The following is an 18,467-nucleotide window of genomic DNA, read 5'->3' as shown; positions in this document are numbered from 1 at the left end:
AAAATAATATCCCTATTTAATCGATTAAATGCATAATTGATCAAGTTTATAGCAGAAAACCAAAATAATAGTTAGTATTAGGGATGTTTTCAAAACATTATATCGTATAGAAAAATTGTTGGAATAAATTGTATCGCATCTGGACATGTGAGGTGTTTAAGTGTCCTTAGTCTGGAACCAACGAAGTTAGCATTCCATCCAGAAGCAATTGGCTGAGGGGTTTCATAGCAAACAAGTTTAACTCCAGATAAATCGAAAATGAAATGCGGTGTTGGGATAAGAATCGCTCATCGTCTGCCGAATGACTGTAGTGTTATTCATGCTGAGATATTTGCAATAATGACAACCTGCAAGATTCTATATGATCTCAACATTCATAGAAATATTGAAATTTCATTCGGTGTTTATATAATTAAATTCGGTGTTTATATAATTAAATTCCTATATTACCACATCCCATATAGTGTGAACCTCTTTCGATGAAAGTAACTTATAACCCGAAATAGGCAAAGATCCAGAGATTGTTTAGTTAGTTAGTTAGTTAGATAGTTAGTTAGTTAGTTAGTTAGTTAGTTAGTTTGTTAGTTAGTTAGTTAGTTAGTTAGTTAGTTAGTTAGTTAGTTAGTTAGTTAGTTAGTTAGTTAGTTAGTTAGTTAGTTAGTTAGTTAGTTAGTTAGTAGTTAGTTAGTTAGTTAGTTAGTTAGTTAGTTAGTTAGTTAGTTAGTTAGTTAGTTAGTTAGTTAGTTAGTTAGTTAGTTAGTTAGTTAGTTAGTTAGTTAGTTAGTTAGTTAGTTAGTTAGTTAGTTAGTTAGTTAGTTAGTTAGTTAGTTAGTTAGTTAGTTAGTTAGTTAGTTAGTTAGTAGTTAGTTAGTTAGTTAGTTAGTTAGTTAGTTAGTAGTTAGTTAGTTAGTTAGTTAGTTAGTTAGTTAGTTAGTTAGTTAGTTAGTTAGTTAGTTAGTTAGTTAGTTAGTTAGTTAGTTAGTTAGTTAGTTAGTTAGTTAGTTAGTTAGTTAGTTAGTTAGTTAGTTAGTTAGTTAGTTAGTTAGATTAGTTAGTTAGTTAGTTAGTTAGTTAGTTCGTTAGTTAGTGAGTTAGTTAGTTAGTTAGTTAGTTAGTTAGTTAGTTAGTTAGTTATTAGTTTAGTTAGTTAGTTAGTTAGTTAGTTGTTCGGTTAGTTAGTTAGTTAGTTAGTTAGTTAAGTTAGTTAGTTAGTTAGTTAGTTTCGTTAGTTAGTTAGTTAGTTAGTTAGTTAGTTTCGTTAGTTAGTTAGTAGAGTTAGTTAGTTAGTAGTTAGTTAGTTAGTTAGTTAGTTAGTTAGTTAGTTAGTTAGTTATTAGTTAGTTAGTTAGTTAGGTCGTTAGTTAGTTAGTTAGTTAGTTAGTTAGTTAGTTTCGTTAGTTAGTTAGTTAGTTAGTTAGTTAGTTAGTTAAGTTAGTTGTTAGTTAGTTAGTTAGTTAGTAGTTAGTTAGGTAGTAGTTAGATGTTCATATATACATCAGAAGAAATACACCTAGGCCTATCTGCAAGATATGTATCTACAAGTGTGCTCGATCTAACATGCGCCCATGCGGACCACCTGAGTTCCTATTTCTCTGTGGGTTATTCGTCTATCATATACGATACCGTGGCCTGAAGATCAATCTGTTAATTTCGTTATGGTTATCAAATTAATTTACCAAAAACTTAGTATCCAAAACTCTTATATGAATTAGATAATGTGTCGTCAGATTTGGGATAGGGAATCAATAGAGTTGAGAAGACATTTCAGACTGAAAAACAGTACATAAGGAAAACAATTAACATTAAAAAATATGATAAATTTTTTAAAGTAGAATTTTGTTTTTTAGTTACAACCCAGCAAAAAATAAAATTAAGATAAAAGAAAAATGTACAGGAAAGTTATGCATTCTTTTAGTAATGTATGTACATTCTTTTAGTAATAATTTCTAGTCACCCATTCCTTGCAAAGGTTTTGTTTATACACTTGAAGTGCCATTCCTTTCGAAATACTTGACAATGATTTCTTTATTAGGAAAGAAGAGCGTGAGAATCATCAGTATTTAATGACATTTAGCATTTTTTTAACATTTGTAGTCTTTAATTAAACAATTTTTGAATATGTTAAAATTGTCTATAAAAAGTTTAATATTTTTTTAAAACCGTTTAAAATAACACAAAATTTCAAGGAATATAGTACAACTTAAATTAAAGTTTACAGTTCAAAAGTTTTTACAAAATGTCTCAGATGCTAAAGGACATTTTAAAATCACAAGAAATTGTTAATGAACAAATATTAAGTACCTTTTATAAAATCTCATTTATGACTGGCGTGAATATTAAATACAAGACTGGCTTTAAAGATCCCATTAAATTGTAAGTCAAATTAAAGATAAATTTAGCAACTAGGTTATTTAAGTGGAAATAACTATTTTATAGTGTCAATGCTTTGCTGGTACTAATATCCTTGGTGGGTCTATGTGCCCAATACTGTTTGGTTTGGCATAATCGTAATGAACCATTTGTAGAATCAGCCGATGTGAGTGCTCCAGAAATCCTAAACAATGTAGTATATATAAAATTAATACAACATCGTTGCAGGCTATTTGTACAGCGAATCAAGCTTGGATTTCGATATTAAAATTAATTTATTTGGTATTTGTGCAGCATGAATTCTACGATCTATTGCATACTGCCACCGATGGTACTTTACTATATGAATTGGGTATTTTCGATTTGGGTAATTATTAATATATAATTTTCTAATAACCTTGAATCTTATAAACATATGTATGTATACCAATTAGCCATAAATTGCAAACAACAACTTCTGCAAGAAATTAAGGAGATTTTGACCGATTCTTGGGTGCACATTAAGCATCAATTGAATTTCTTTACATTTTCGTGCATGATGGCTTGCGGATTTTATATGTTCTCCTGTATATTTGCCAATTACTATTACACCCACATACAACCGCAAAATTTCACTCTACAATTACGTAAGTTTGTATGAAGACATTTAGCATTTTTTCTTATAATTGGGGTTACTTTTGTGAAATTTTTTGTCTTTACAGCAATGCCTGCATTATTTCCCATGTGGCATGACTATGGCATGACATTACCTTACTATCCCATACAATATATAATTGCTGGTATTGAGAATTATATATGTGGAATGTGTAAGTTGAGAAATTTTATGTGAACTTGTAAACCAATATTATCTTATTTTTGTAACATATTTAATTATATACCGATCCCACAATTGAATTCGTTAGAGAGATTTAGATTGTTATTATGAAGATTAAAGTGTTATTCTAAACATATAAGTATGGGTCCCTGGTCAAATATGGTCAAATTTCACCAAATTAAATTCCCAATCAAACACAAACAATTTCAGAATATTTTAATTTATGGATCCAAAAATAATTTGAAAATTAAATCCGAAAATTATTGATTACATAGGCCAACAAATTTGTCTAAAGGATTGAACTGCGCTAAATCTGAATTTTATCATTACATCTCTTATTTGAGATATCTTTATCTAAAACTGAAAAAATCGTTTTTTTAACATATGTATACGAGGCATTAAAAAACGCGAGGTTTGTTATGCCGTCTATATTGGTTTTAAAATAAACATTTAACCTTTGTTATATCCACCGTCAAAAAATATAGGATTATATTGATTTGGTCATTCCGTTTGTAACACATCTAAAAATTGGTCGTAGACCCACAAAAGTATAAAATTCTGGGTTCTGGTTAAATTCTAAAACCATATGTTGCAAAGTTTGTTTGCTATTGAAGCTGAGCAATATATTTGCACAAGAAGTTATTTTGAACCTATGAGGGACAGGTTGAGATAAGATCTCCTTCAAAAATTGACTTTAAAGCTTATAGGTTAGGAGGATGTTCATCAGAAACTCAGTTTCCTGAACGTATTTCATAAGAATTTTCCAATCAGTGTTCGTGATAGTTATTATATCCAGAATAATATCACTCCCTAGTTATTTAGATCTAATTTCGGCGAAAGCCTGACAATGGCAATGAAAATGATGCAGAGTTTCACTGTCCTCCCTACATGCTCTACAATCGTCTGAATCCGCACATCTAATGTAGTACAGCTGTGTGCGTAATCCTGTGTATCCACTCAAAATACGTATCATCATACTAACCTCAGACTTCCTTATTTTGAGAAGGCTTCTCGTCTTGCCCTCGTTAGGGTCACCTCATGCGGTCTTTATTCATTATTCATTCATTATTCCAAGAGGCCTTATTGCACCGAATGGTTTTGCGTTCATCAGGTTAACTATCTCGAGCTCCCTTCCCTTTAAAACTATTACATTCGCTCTTTCGTTGCCGACGACCCCCGAGTGGCCAGGTACTAGGGTGATCGATTATTCGACATTTTCCAAAAACCGGTTTTTTAATAGTTCGAATAGATGACATTTAAAAAAAAAACCGGTTGATATTTTTCAAATTCAGAAAAAACCGGTTAACCGGTTTTTCATTATAAATAAAAAAATATATTTTAATTTGAAAAACTTAATGTGATTAATGTGAAATGATTTTTAACAGTTTAAAAGATTATCCCCCTTATTCACAAACAAAATTTTTATTTTATAAACAGTTTAAAAATAAGATTTTATATGGAAATTTTGTTTTATAAACCTTTTATAAAATAAAAATGTTGTTTGTGAATAAGGGGTATATCTTTAGATCTAGTCGTCTGATTTACATTATTTCATTAATATAAAAAAATTAGGGAAAAAGTGGGACACTTCTGTTAAACATAAGGTACTATGTAATCCTAGCTTATTTTAAAAGCCCTGTTTAGGAAATTTGCATAGGCATTCCAACACTTCCATAAAATTTCAGCCGTAAATTAATTATTGTAATTGGAATATAATCTTAAGATTGATAAAATTTTATCAAACAGTTATCAATTTTACAAATATTTTTTTTTAATTAATTAGGAAAATCAAAAAAGTTTAACCAAAGGAGCTGTAGAAAAATATACGCTAGTTCCTCGACTCGAATATTTTTAAAATTTAGTCGGGCTGTATTATTATTTACTTAAAAATTATATTTAAATAATCTTTGAATACAAAGCAAATGAAAGTATTCGAAACCGGTTTTTAAAAAGTGAAAAAACCGGGTTATTCGATATTCGAAAAATCAACATTAAGAAAAAACCGACAAAAACCGGTTTTAAAACCGGTTGAAAAATCGAGTCGATCACCCTACCAGGTACCCATATGATCTGTGGAGAGAGTATTCGGTTAGAGCTTTTATACAATCCAATACGATCTCAGATTATCTTTATCATCTGATAACACCCTAAGTGTCTTCTGCCTGTCGGTAAATAAGGCCTGTGGGAGCCATATTTTTTCTAATCCCATTTACGCATTTTGTTTTGCCTGGAAGCTAGTGTTGTGATTAGATAAACGCTGGTATATTTCTATTTCCAGGGCTTCAGGCCCACTTTGTACGTCAATTTAGAGCCATCCGTGTAGCAACGGATTACTACGGGTAAACGTTTCTAGAGCGTAATACCCGTGTCTTTACTTATACCTTACTAGCATGCACGCTGAACTCCCTGTAGTCATTTAAAATTACACTTTTTTGTCCAAAGAAGGCCTCCAGATTATTGAAGCATAAGCTAAAATCGGTATAATTACACTTTTATAAAGCCAAAGTGTCATAGTGGGACTAAGACCCCATTTCATGCCTATGGTTCTTCTACATAGCGCCCAGCACCGATGTGTCATGTTGATCCTACCTTCTATGCATTATATCCATCTTAATTTCCGATCAACGATTACACCTAAATACTTAACTCTGTCTGTCACCGGTATCTTCTTGCTCAAGAAACATGGATCAGTATATTTAGAAATTTTCCGCCTTCGCCGGGTTAACATTGATCTTCAGCTCTTTTACACAAGTAATTTGTATCCCTTAGAAGTATTACGACATCGTTTGCATAGCAGACAGGTCTAAGTCCTTTTTCGGTTAGGGTTCTTAGGAGACTAACAAAGAGTAAAGGGGACAAAATGCCAACCTGTGATGTACCCCGAAATATTCCTTTCTTGATAGTTATATCGTACATCTCGCAGCTTATCCATGTAGTTGATCCAGTTACGGAGAACATGATCAACATAAAACTGGTCTAAGGATTGGATAAGAGTATCAGTGTGCACGTTATTGAAGGCGCCTTCGATGTCAATTTATGCCCCCAGTGTATCACCAATCGTCCCTTTACATAAGAATGCTGTTTATATTTGAGGTCTTTGTCTGTTTTTAAACATACTATCGACAATCCGTTCCAAGGTTTTAAGTAGGAAGGACGTAAGGTTTATCGGCCGATAGGACGTTACGTGGTAGTGATAAGGATTAATGTACATATGTATAAGTATGTACTACTCATTTATCTACATATTTTCCAGGTGCTGTATGTTTCGATGGGATTTTCATTATAATAGTGGTTCATTGTTCAGCATTATTTGAAGTCCTTCATAAACTCTTAGAACATGCCACCAATGAGGAAATACCACAAACCGAAAGAGTTAAATATTTACTCTGCTGTGTGCGTTTGCATGGACGAATTTACAGGTAGAATTTGAAATGATTTTTAACTTATTTCTATTCAAAATTTAACAAAACTCATGTTATATTTTCCGTTCAAAAGATATTATGAAAAAATCAACAGTATGTATCGCAATCCCAGTTTGGCTCAATGTCTCTTGAGTATGTTGGTTTTATGTGTAGTTATGTTTATGGCCAATGTTGGCCTGGAACAGGATATAACATTGTTCTTTAAAATGTTGTGTTTCTTGGGTGCTGCTGGTTTTCAAATTGTTATTTACTGTTATAATGGTCAGAAAATTATAACGGAGGTTTGTGACATTTACCTTTAGAAATTGCATTTAACAATTATTTTAATAATCTTTTAACAGAGTGAGAAAACTCCTTCACTTTGGTATATCAATTCCTGGTATAATGAATCTAAACAATTTCGTTATATAATAAATATGATGATTTTGAGAACTAATCGTACGTTATATTTACAAGTATCGGGTTTTACTACCATGTCTCATATGACTTTGCTATCGGTAATACTTTGTCGTAATAATTGGGTTTAAAAAAGAATTATTTACTTTAATTTATATTTATTACAGATTGTTCAGACAAGTGGTTCGTATTTTCTATTGTTGAGAAATCTTAGTGGCATGGACTAAAAAGAGAATTCAATATTATTTTAATTAAATTAATAGTATAATAGTATAACACAAATAATGATTATATTAATATTTATTGCAAGCACGGTTTAACCAGCACTGCTTTTATTGTTTTAATAGTAGAAAAATTAACACCTCTAATAAAAATTACATATTTTCCTTAATTACTTTTTTACATTTACAAACATTTGTTATTAATTGCATAGCTAAGGTAACGACAAACAACAACGACTCTCTGGGGCAGGACAAAAAGGAGGAAGTTGCAGATGTTCCAGAATTAATATTTAGTTAATCCCATGGAACTTCAGGGAACTGAATATTGAGAAAAAGTCAAGAAGATAATAATTTAATTTTGGAGTGTGTGTGTTAAAACTCGCCATAATTCTAATGCAGGTACCGGCGTAATTTACTGTGCGGTCCTCTGACTCCTCCACCTCTAGGTATATGAGTTTTGTTTAAGAAACAATCGGTTTCTTTAAAATAACAGATTAGTGCTTGATTTTAAAATTCTACTCAATATTGTATATGCTAAAACGGAAATAATGTCGATAATACAGTTTTGATAATACTGTTATCCGTAAGGTAATGTAGTTATTATTTATAGTTTTTCAACGCCGTTAAAAATTTTCCTACAACTACGATCTCTTCTTAACATCTGTTTTGTTTTGATAATTTTTTGCATACTTTTTACAAAACAAATAAATTAAAATAATATAAATTACAAAAATATAACTTTGTTAAGTTCTTTCTACCATAAATATATACATATAATCTTTATAAACATTAATATTCAACAATAAAAATGAACAAAGAATTGTTACAACCAGTAAATGCAACGAATCCTATAGTTTTTCTAGACATTAACATTGGCCAGGAATTTGGTAATTATTTTGATATGACCTAGAAATTTCTGTTTATTTACATAAAATTATTTGTAAACAATTTTAGCCGGCCGTATTATAATAGAATTACGCAAAGATGTAGTTCCTAAGACGGCTGAAAACTTTCGTGCTCTGTGTACCGGTGAAAAAGGTTTGGGCACTTTGGGAAAGCCATTGCATTATAAGGGAGTGCGCTTTCATAAAGTCACTCGGGTGTATGTGGCACAAAGTGGTGATGTGGTAAACAATGATGGCTCTTGTGGAGAAAGTATATATGGTCCAATATTTGAAGATGAAAATTTTGTATTAGAGGTAAGTTATTAATATTTGTAAACAAAGCAACCATTAAAATTATTAATACATTTTAGCATTCCGATGAGGGCTGTGTTAGTATGGCCAACTATGGTCAGCCCAATACAAATAACTCACAATTCATAATCTCTTCGGTGGCATGTGACAATCTAAATGGAACAAATGTGGTTGTGGGAAAAGTACTAAGAGGTTTGGGTATTATAGGTGATATGGAACAGAATACCAGCGATGATGGAATACCTAGTGAGGTAATGGTCTCTTCCTATAAACTCAATTTCCATGTATGTTTCCTAATTTTAAGTATGCATTAGGAAATTGTTATAGTTAATTGTGGTGAAATTGCACCAGGAGAAGATTGGGGTTATAATGATGCTGATGAAACCGAAGAGTGGCTGCCACCTTATCCTCAAGACTGGGAAGATAAAATGAAAGATTTTGCGGTAATATTCTCAAATTTAAAATATTTTTATTTATACTCATTACTTTATCTTTTAACAGATTGAAGAATTATTACAATTATTAACAAAAATACGTAATGCTGGCAATTATTACTTTACCCGGGAAAAATTCTATGAAGCAAGACGTAAATACCGCAAGGCTAATCGGTATTATAATCTTTTGCGTAAACGTTATGATTGGCAAGAACTAGCTCACATTGAGTGTTCCGATGATGATCTCAGAAAATTAGATCAATTCTCTGTGGTGAATAATGTCAATATGGCTGCAGTTGAATTGAAATTGAATAATTACGCCAATGCTAAATATTGTTGTACGGAAGCTTTACGTCTTGATAACAACTGCAGTAAGGCATACTTTAGACGCGGTCAAGCACAAATAGCCCTTAAGAACTATGAAGATGCCATCAGTGATTTGAAAAGGGCTCATGAATTTATACCCGATAATAAACACATTCTGAATGAACTTAATCGTGGCAAACAGTTGTTGGCGGAATACAATCGCCATCAAATGAAAAAATTAAAAACTCTTTTCAACTAAATTTTTTCCAGGATGCATCATGATTTTTTTCAAATGAAACTAAATCTCAGGGGTTTTTCATCCAAATACTGAAATGGTTAAAAAGCTTAAAGTTTTAAATGAAATGAATTTATATTTATCTTCACATGAAAAACAGTTATTTTCAAAAATTGCTAATAAGAAATATATCTATCTCTCTTTATTATTATGCTATTTCGTTGTAATTGTACTTGTTCATATTTTTAAGCATATTATACAGGCCAACAAATATTTAGCACAGAGGCCAAGGTATACTTTTCTAACATCAGGTTTTTCAAATATGGTTTGATGAAGTTTTAAAAAATCTCTATTTTTGGCCATATTTAAGACGATTTAACAATATTTGTTATGTCATCTGAAAGTCCAATTTTTTAAATAAAGGTTTAAGTTCTTTTTTCCTCGAGATAACTTATTTTAGAAAATTATATTTTGGTCTCTGGATTTTGCCGTTTCTCAAATCTTGTTGGCCTATGTTTTTTATTTGTTATGATAAAAAATAGATGTTGTTTATATCAGTTTAAATAATTATGTTTTATACGTGTATAAGATTATATTCTAATAAAAATGTTAATATATTTCTGAAATTTACTTAAAATAAATATGTATCTAAATAATATTTATTTTATTTAATGTTAAAAGTTTTAACTTAAAATAAACTCTGTGTGATTTGGTTCCAGGGCATTTATATACATAAATTAGAAATATCACAAACTTTTTAACAAATTTATCATATAAAGTGAATGGTCTAAAAAGTATATGCTGAGGCGATAACATGTGTTGATGAAATTACAGGTGTGTTTTCTATACACGAGCATATTAGGCTCATTAATTTATAGCGAATTATTTATTTGTTCTGCAATCAAGGTGTGATACATGCATTCTTATCACAAATATTCATAAATATGTTCATAGTTAAAACTTTAAATCATCAATCATTTAAATTTTTTTTCAAATTTTGTTTGTTAGCATATCAAGTTTTGCGCCAGCTAATGAACCAACCACAATAAACATTAGTAAGTACAATTTTCCATATGACATTAGGGAATTTTTACGCATTCCTGCTTTTACTAATATTTACACAAAATACCAGCAGCAAGTGGTATTGATTACAAATGTAAAGTGTATGTATGAATGTTACAATAGATATTTTTTTGAATTTAACTTTGGGCTTTAATGTGAGTTTATTAAGTACATATGTATACATATGGGCAATTTCGTGTCAAGTGACTCAACTTTTAAAATCGATGTCTTCCGATTTGGATGAAATTTGCACCAAGGTGAGTACTGAACTCCTTTGGACAGTTTTTGCTAGGACCAATAGGTGAAAAGTTACATTCATTTGAATAAAACCCTGTATGACCAAAATTTCCAACTTTGACCCTTGGGTCACTTGAAAAGGTAAACCACGACTGAAAAAATAAAACCCTTATTTTTGAAAATTTTGTATATGATCTTTTATAGCACCAAAAACGAAGACTGTTGAAAATTTTTGAAATCGGTCTATTTTTGCACCTCGCCGCCATGCAAACGGAACCGAAAATATCACTTTTTAGCTCATATTTCAGTTAACTATAATACCATCCCTTCAAAAATCGGCAGATCTAAAATGTTTATAATCCTAAACCTTTATGGCGAATTTCATAACGATTGGACCTCATTTGACCCTAGTTCCATTCAAAGTTTAATTTCAGAAAAACACTTAAACGTCCTTAACTCACCTCTAATCACTAGTATTATGATCAAATTTGGCACAAATAGTTTTATATGAATTAAAATCATACTCTAGAATTTTATGAGGATCGGTCCATATTTGACCCGAGTCGCCATATAACTCCAGTTTTTTATTTTAATCTATAAATTGCTTAAACATGTATATAGGTCGACCATGTCCGACTGCACTTTCCTACTCCTTTTGATTTGTTGAAGTGTGTGTATGCATATATTTCCAAAATATATATTTTATAACCTAAAAAAAAAATCAGGAGAAAAATCTGTCACATACGATGAGTCAAGTAAGATATTTAAAAATGTTCATTATAAAATTGTATTAATTTTTTTTTATTATTTAAAAATTATGGATTACTAATGAAAGATATGTCCAATAGTGAAAGAAATAAAAAGAAAAGATACACCTACAGAATTCGCAGATTTTCGTAAAAGATGGGGGGTATATTGATTTTGTCATTCCGTTTGTAACACATCGAAATATTGGTTATAGACCCACAAAAGTAAATAATCTGGGTTCTTATTAAATTCTAAGACGATCTAACCATGTCTGTCCGTCCGTCTGTCTGTCTGTTGAAAGCACGATAGAGTCCGAACGGAACGAGATAGAGTATTGAAATTTTCAAATCCTCTATTCTCTATAGATAAGGTTTGTTTTGTATTAAAAATTACTGGTTTAAAAATACGAGTATAGTGATGAAATTCTACACACATAAGTTTCAATGTAGCCAAAATCTCTCTATCAAACTTTATGTGGATCGGTCCATAATTGAGCCTACTCCCCATATAAGGTGTACTTCAAAAAATTACTTAAACGATCATTACTGGCTTAAAAATACCAGAAAAGCAATGAAATTCGACACACATATTTTTTATACGAGTTAAAACCTCTCTACCAAATGTATTGGGGATCGGTCCATAAGAAAATTACTTTAACGATCTTTGCTGACTTAAAAATACGTGAACAGTTACGAAATTTTATATGTATGTATAAGAAACATTTATAGGAACGTAAATCTCCTACCGAATTTCATGCGGAAAGTGTCGGAAGTGATATTCGATGTAAAGATGTTTTGTATGAACCAAAATTGGTCTAAAAATGTTTATGAAAAACGGTCAATTATTAACCCTATCTCTCATACAAGGTGCTCTTCAGTTAATTTGATGAGTAATATTACCCTGATGTTTATAGGGGAGCATTGCTTTTAAGGCATACGGTTTGATGGTGGGTATATGAGACTCGGCACAGCCGAATATAACATAACTTGTTAGTTTTGTATTTTAAATTTTGGTGGTATCTATTATAGGCCTGCACAAGACAACAATTTGTTAAAAAATGTCGTGTGCGCCATCATTACATAAGAGAGAATCAAATAAATCCAAGATTAAAACCCAGAAACTGAAATATAATGTTTACCTAATTACAAAACAGGTTTTCGAGCGGATTAAAAAAATAAGGCACCGACAGAGATTAACATAATGAGGGACTATATACAATAACCACTATTTCTCATTTTTCATGAAAATAAAACTTTAATGGCTAAATACTCATAAAAAAGTCCCTTTCAGGAATTGAATGTCAATAATTCACTTATAAACACTAGTATCACGATAAAATTCGACATAAATAACTTTAATGTGAACGTAAATCCATCTACCAACATTTATAAGGAAAGGTCCTTTGCCCCCGTATAGCACCTCTTTCAGAAAATCAATTTTTTGTCAACATATTGTTTAAATATTTCGAAATTAAGGCAAAAAACAACTGGCTTTATTATTAAAAATAATCTACTTTATTTACAAACTATTCACTAGTATGGGGTATGTAGTATGGGTCAGCCATGCCCGACTATACATTCTTACTTGTTTAATTTTATTGCCGTGTTTAACTATATAATATAGATTTTGGGCTAAAACAACTGCTTTTGGAACAATTTTCTTTTACTCAATTAAACAATGAAAATTTTAAATTCTAATTAAGATATTGTCCTCGAAAAATATTGTAGAAGCAATATATAAAAATCTCCATGATTAGCGAAATAAACAGTCTTTTGCTCTCCTGAAAACTTGTGTTATTTTAGATACATAGGGACTATTTAGTATAGTCCGTCGATATGTATTTATCCACTGTGAGAAAGCAAATAGGGCGACATCGGTTGATATGGTTAAATCTAAGATTGTGTTGGACTAAATATTCTTCTAAAAGTAAGCTTTGCATCATATGGGTACCAGGATACTCGGGAATAATGTGCAACGAAAGACCGAATATACTTTCAACAAGGGCTGAATTAAAAACATAGGGGAGATAATCCCATACTGCCACTTGGTATAATGAAAGGTATTAAAGAGAGCAGGGCGATTAGTATGACGGTACAGGATTACGGACATAACTATATAAAATTGGACGAGCGAATTCGGGCATGTGTGGAATAAGACAGTAAAACTCCATAACACATTCCTCGTCATTCCCAAGTACAAATTAAATTTCAAGAAAGCCATGAGGTACTTTTCAAAAGAATAATGAGTTAAAGAATATGCTCACCAGCCTTTCGGGAAAGATCTAATTCACTTGTTACTAAGGGCGGTGAATTTTTAGAAGTTAACCGGACAGAAGTTGTCATAAACAAAAGAATTCCAACTACATGGAATAATGATACAAAGGACCACGAAAGTCTTATGGTGTAACCCAAATAAAAGGAGAACAAAAAGTATCCTTAGTACGAGGAAATCGGAGGTTATGCAAAAATACGACAGTAATTCGCTAAATCTGATTTAGCGAATTGACGAATACAGAGCATGTTCTGAAAAAAGTGAAACAAACACTGCAATACTATATCTGACATTGCCAAGCCTTTAACGAAATAATATCCAAACTTTTAAAGCGATATTATACCGGATATAATAATACAAATTCAATGTAAAGGAGCGCGTTCGCTTCCTCCACTACAAGCTAACGTAGCCATATTAAAATGGAAACATAAAATGAATGGTCGGCTACGTCCATAATGTTTAACATGTTTTTCTTTGTTTGAAGTAGCAGGTTTTTACAAAAATTAATTATTTATTAAATCTTTTTTTGGAATCTTAATTTAAGTTACAATTTGTAACCAACATAGGTTGCTAAGCAGTAAGTTCTAGCACATTAAACTTAGTTATCTTGTAAAGTACAGAGATGATAAAAAAATTAAAGATTTAAAAAAGAAACTGAAACAATAAAAACATTTTACTAAAATACACACATCTTACTTATTTTCATTTCTTTAATGCCAAAATTCTCAGACATAATAAAATTAAGTAAGTAGTCTAAGAGGCTATAGTAAACTTGAACAAATCTTAGCAAAAAGATAAACAAAACAATTGTTTACGTAGCAAAAGTTTGTTATCACTTAAATCCTTTCAATGAATCTTTTTATTATACATAGAAATCTATTATATTAAATACCAAATATTGTACTTTGATCCAAATTTGCAAAAATTCAATATTTATTTGCTACAAAGTTTTTATATAACATGAACTTTAAATAATTCTCTAAATAGATACATATTTGTTGCATTGAAAAGTTAGCAATAAATTTATTTAAATCTATTATTTACTAAAGGAATTGAAAATAAATATTAACTCAATATTAAATCCAACAAACCACTTGTCATTAAAAAAAAAAATCAATATAAAGCACAATATTGCAAATAGTTTCAGGAAAAAGGAAAGAAAATAGAAAACAAGTTAGAGTGCTATATTCGGCTGTGCCGAATCTTAAATACCCTCCACCAGCAAGCTATTTTTAATTAAAACCCATTTAACTATCTAATTTTTAGATAACTTGGCAAAATTGTTGTTTCCGTATTGATATGCATATGTCAATCTAATTTTAATTACGTCCAGAAAAATGTATATTAATAGGCCAGTTCGAAAACATTTTATAATGATATATCTATACACAGAACATATTCTTGTCGAATGTTATCCGGATATAATCATTTAATAACGAATTATGTGGTATTAAGTGATTTTCAGAAGTAAACCTTGTATGGGAGCTAAGACAACTTATGGACCGATCCGGAAAAAAATCCGTAGAATGATTTGTATGCTCACAAAACATATTCAAGTCGTACTTTATTATTCAAAGAAAATATGCGATTTTCGTAAGTGGACCTTATATGGGAGCCTATCTGGAAAAAAATTCGTAGAGTGATTCATATAAAGACAAAACATATCTATGTCGAATTTTTTCATGATAACTTTATTTGACAATGAAATATGTGCATTTAAGTGATTTTCGGAAACGGGCCTTATATGGGATCTATGACCAATAATTTACCGATCCGGGAAAAAAGTGGTAGAATAATTTATATGTACACAAAACATATTCAAGTCGAATTTTATCCTTATAGCTTTAGAATTTTATGAAATATATGCGTTTAAGTGATTTACGGAAGTGGACCTTATATGGGAGCTATGACCAATTATGGCCCTATCCAGAAAAAATTTCGTAGAGTGATTCATATTTAGACAAAACATATTTGTGTCGAATTTTATCAAGATAGCTTTATTTGACAATGAAATATGTGCCTTTAAGTGATTTTTGGAAGTGGGCCTTATATGGGAGCTATAACCAATAATGGACCGATCCGTAAAAAATTTGTTACAATGATTTGTATGTAGACAAAACATATTTGTGTCGAATTTTATCCCTATAGCTTTTGAATTCAATGAAATATATGCGTTTAAGTATATTTTCGGAAGTGGACCTTATATGGGAGCTATGACCAATTATGGGCCTATCCGGAAAAAAAATTCTTAGAGTGATTCATATTTAGACTAAACATATTCGTGTCGAATTTTATCAAGATAGCTTTATTTGCCAATGAAATATGTGCTTTTAAGTAATTTTCGGAAGTGGGCCTTATATGGGAGCTATAACCAACAAAGGACCGATCCTCAAAAAATTTGGTAGGATGATTTGTATGTACACTTAACATATTTGTGTCGAATTTTATCCCTCTAGCTTTTGAATTCAATGAAATATATGCGTTTAAGTGATTTTCGGAAGTGGCCCTTATATGGGAGCTATGACCAATTATCGGCCTATCCGGAAAAACTTTTCGTAGAGTGATTAATATTTAGACAAAAATTATTTGTGCCGAATTTTATCAAGATAGCTTTATTTGACAATGAAATATGTGCTTTTAAGTGATTTTCGGAAGTGGGCCTTATATGGGAGCTACGACCGATAATGGTCCGATCCGTAAACAAATTAGTAGAATGATTTGTATGTACGCAAAACATATCTGTGTCAAATTTTGTCACAATAGATTTATTTATCAATGAAATATGTGCGTTTTGGTGATTTTCGGAAGTGGACCTTATATGGGAGCTATGACCAATTGTGGACCGACTGAGATCTACGTTGATATTATGATTTCTGTTTACATTATATTTGCAAGTACATAATTTTGTATTGATACCGATATATTTGAGGGAGTTATTAACGATAAACTAATTTCCGAGAATATATACCTTTGTATGGGACTATGAGAAATATTGGATCGATTGTAAAGATTTTGAACATAATGAATCACCGCCTTGAAAAAATAATGTGTGACAAAATTCATCGCATTATCTTTGGTAGTTTCTGAGAAAACTTCAAAAGAATTAGGAAAAAAAGTAATTTTTTTCGAATTAGTCTGAAATTTTTACTCATAAGTTATTACGTTGTGAACCGATTTTGCTGATTTTCAATACCAAACTGTTTAGGATAATAATAAATATTTTGGGTGAATTTGGTTGATTTCCTTTGCTTAGTTTTAACGTGAGCGTGTTTTAGGCAGACAGACAGACGGACATAGCTAAATCGACTCAGAATTTCACACACGGAACGACAAATTTATATATTCCCTCTATCACCACTGATGGTGGTGGAGGGTATCTATATAATTAATAGGCAAGACGATTTTTTGTGACCCCTTTTACTCTTACAGTATACATCTGATCTTGGCAAAAAATATATCATTTTAAAGGTATTTGTTCACAGATGTGCACAATATATATATTAATGAGATCGGTTTAGAATTTTAGGAGCTATAAACGTTTAAAGTAGTTACTAATACATAGAAACAATAGTCACACGTACGTATTCTTGAAATTAAAAACAAACAAACAAAGCAAGAAACAAAACAAAAAAGTAAACAACACAGATTTTTGAAAAAAGAGAGGAGAGTGCAGAAACGTTTAACTTCTCTGTTGCTGTTTTCTTTTTGTATTTTGCATGATATTTTGATTTTGTTGTTTTTAATAAGATTTTTGTAAACAAATAAGTATGTAAACAGGCTCAGGCAATGCGAAAATAGGATTTTATTGTTTTATATTTTTGTGTAAAGTGCTAAATTGTGAATGAGATAATGATCAATTTTGTTATAACATCGTTACGATTGTTACCAAATCGAATATTTTTATAAGAAGTAGGACTTCAGTTTTATATTCAGAGTTTTCGACTGAAGGTTTTTCGTTATTTAAACTTTTCAAAATAATTAAATTGAATTGCAAGTGCCCGTGCATTTAAAACTGAATACCCTATTCTGTTGTTTTTAAAAAAACAACAAAATAGAAGTTCTTTATTTTGTTTTTATTTTTTTTCCCTTACAACTGCATTTAGAGTTGGAAAACAACCAGCCAAGTGTAGAAAGGAATGTAAGAAAAAATAAAATCACTGTTATTGTTGGTGTTTTGTCAAAACTTTAATGTTTTGTGAAAGATGCGTTTTGAATTCTTATTGAGTTTAAAATAATTCTTTCATAAGACATTTCTAGTTTTCCTAAAATATTGGGAAAGGTTTCCTGATGAGCTGGCTTAAGCAACCGGCGAAATGCGCATAGGAACTAGCTTCCCCACCATCAATACATTACAGTGAATTTATTTAAAAATTGGGGTTGAAAGCACGATAAGAAACTCTTTAACTTATTTGAAAAAATAATAAAAATCCCGAAATCAATTTTTAAATTAAATTGAAGGACTTTCCTGAGGAAACAATGAACTGGGAATATAAAAACATGTGTAAATAATGCTTGGGGACACCTCAAGATATGCCAAAAAATGTACTGATATTGGTGTTTGACCTGGAAAAATATTGGTAGGACATCAGTACCGGAATTCAGTAATATCGTAAAGTAATGACAAATATCGGTTACATTAACGAATTTTCAATTCCCTAACTTTTTAACGACTGTAGAATATTTTAAAGACAAAGATCGGAAAACTATAAGAATGTCAAAAGTTATGTATTGAAATATTTTTAAATTATAAAATTAT

The 18,467-nt window shown here is 30.7% G+C and overlaps 2 protein-coding genes across 2 annotated transcripts; both read left to right on the top strand.

Annotated features, from left to right (window-relative positions):
• The first annotated feature begins 2,221 nt into the window (after positions 1-2,221).
• Positions 2,222-7,229, top strand: LOC119606202 (odorant receptor 63a-like). The gene is made up of 9 exons (XM_037959621.1): positions 2,222-2,373; positions 2,437-2,536; positions 2,599-2,737; positions 2,805-2,996; positions 3,072-3,176; positions 6,438-6,603; positions 6,680-6,887; positions 6,948-7,103; positions 7,170-7,229. Exons 1-9 carry the CDS (start codon positions 2,237-2,239, stop codon positions 7,227-7,229), a joined length of 1,263 nt encoding a protein of 420 aa, XP_037815549.1. The 5' UTR covers positions 2,222-2,236.
• Positions 7,230-7,863: 634 nt separating this feature from the next.
• LOC119606199 (peptidyl-prolyl cis-trans isomerase D) lies at positions 7,864-10,047 on the top strand. Its single transcript, XM_037959618.1, has 5 exons — positions 7,864-8,110; positions 8,178-8,422; positions 8,479-8,670; positions 8,734-8,862; positions 8,921-10,047. Exons 1-5 carry the CDS (start codon positions 8,032-8,034, stop codon positions 9,416-9,418), a joined length of 1,143 nt encoding a protein of 380 aa, XP_037815546.1. The 5' UTR covers positions 7,864-8,031; the 3' UTR covers positions 9,419-10,047.
• The last annotated feature ends 8,420 nt before the right edge of the window (positions 10,048-18,467 follow it).

The sequence above is a fragment of the Lucilia sericata genome, unplaced genomic scaffold (assembly GCF_015586225.1).
Source record: "Lucilia sericata isolate MDLA Ls3-8-SP2 unplaced genomic scaffold, ASM1558622v1 Contig000559F_arrow, whole genome shotgun sequence".
Taxonomy (NCBI): Eukaryota; Metazoa; Arthropoda; class Insecta; order Diptera; family Calliphoridae; genus Lucilia; species Lucilia sericata.
Note: the sequence above shows the minus strand (reverse complement) of the source record. Positions and strands in the feature narration are given on the sequence as shown.

What these genes read in the sequence shown, in the direction of transcription:
- LOC119606202 (XM_037959621.1), top strand. Translation starts at nt 2,237, where the DNA reads ATGTCTCAGATGCTAAAGGACATTTTAAAATCACAAGAAATTGTTAAT. An exon ending in ATTGGGTATTTTCGATTTGG is followed by an intron (nt 2,738 to 2,804) that starts GTAATTATTAAT and finishes TATACCAATTAG; the next exon opens with CCATAAATTGCAAACAACAA. An exon ending in TTGCATGGACGAATTTACAG is followed by an intron (nt 6,604 to 6,679) that starts GTAGAATTTGAA and finishes TCCGTTCAAAAG; the next exon opens with ATATTATGAAAAAATCAACA.
- LOC119606199 (XM_037959618.1), top strand. Translation starts at nt 8,032, where the DNA reads ATGAACAAAGAATTGTTACAACCAGTAAATGCAACGAATCCTATAGTT. An exon ending in ATGATGGAATACCTAGTGAG is followed by an intron (nt 8,671 to 8,733) that starts GTAATGGTCTCT and finishes AGTATGCATTAG; the next exon opens with GAAATTGTTATAGTTAATTG. An exon ending in ATAAAATGAAAGATTTTGCG is followed by an intron (nt 8,863 to 8,920) that starts GTAATATTCTCA and finishes ATCTTTTAACAG; the next exon opens with ATTGAAGAATTATTACAATT.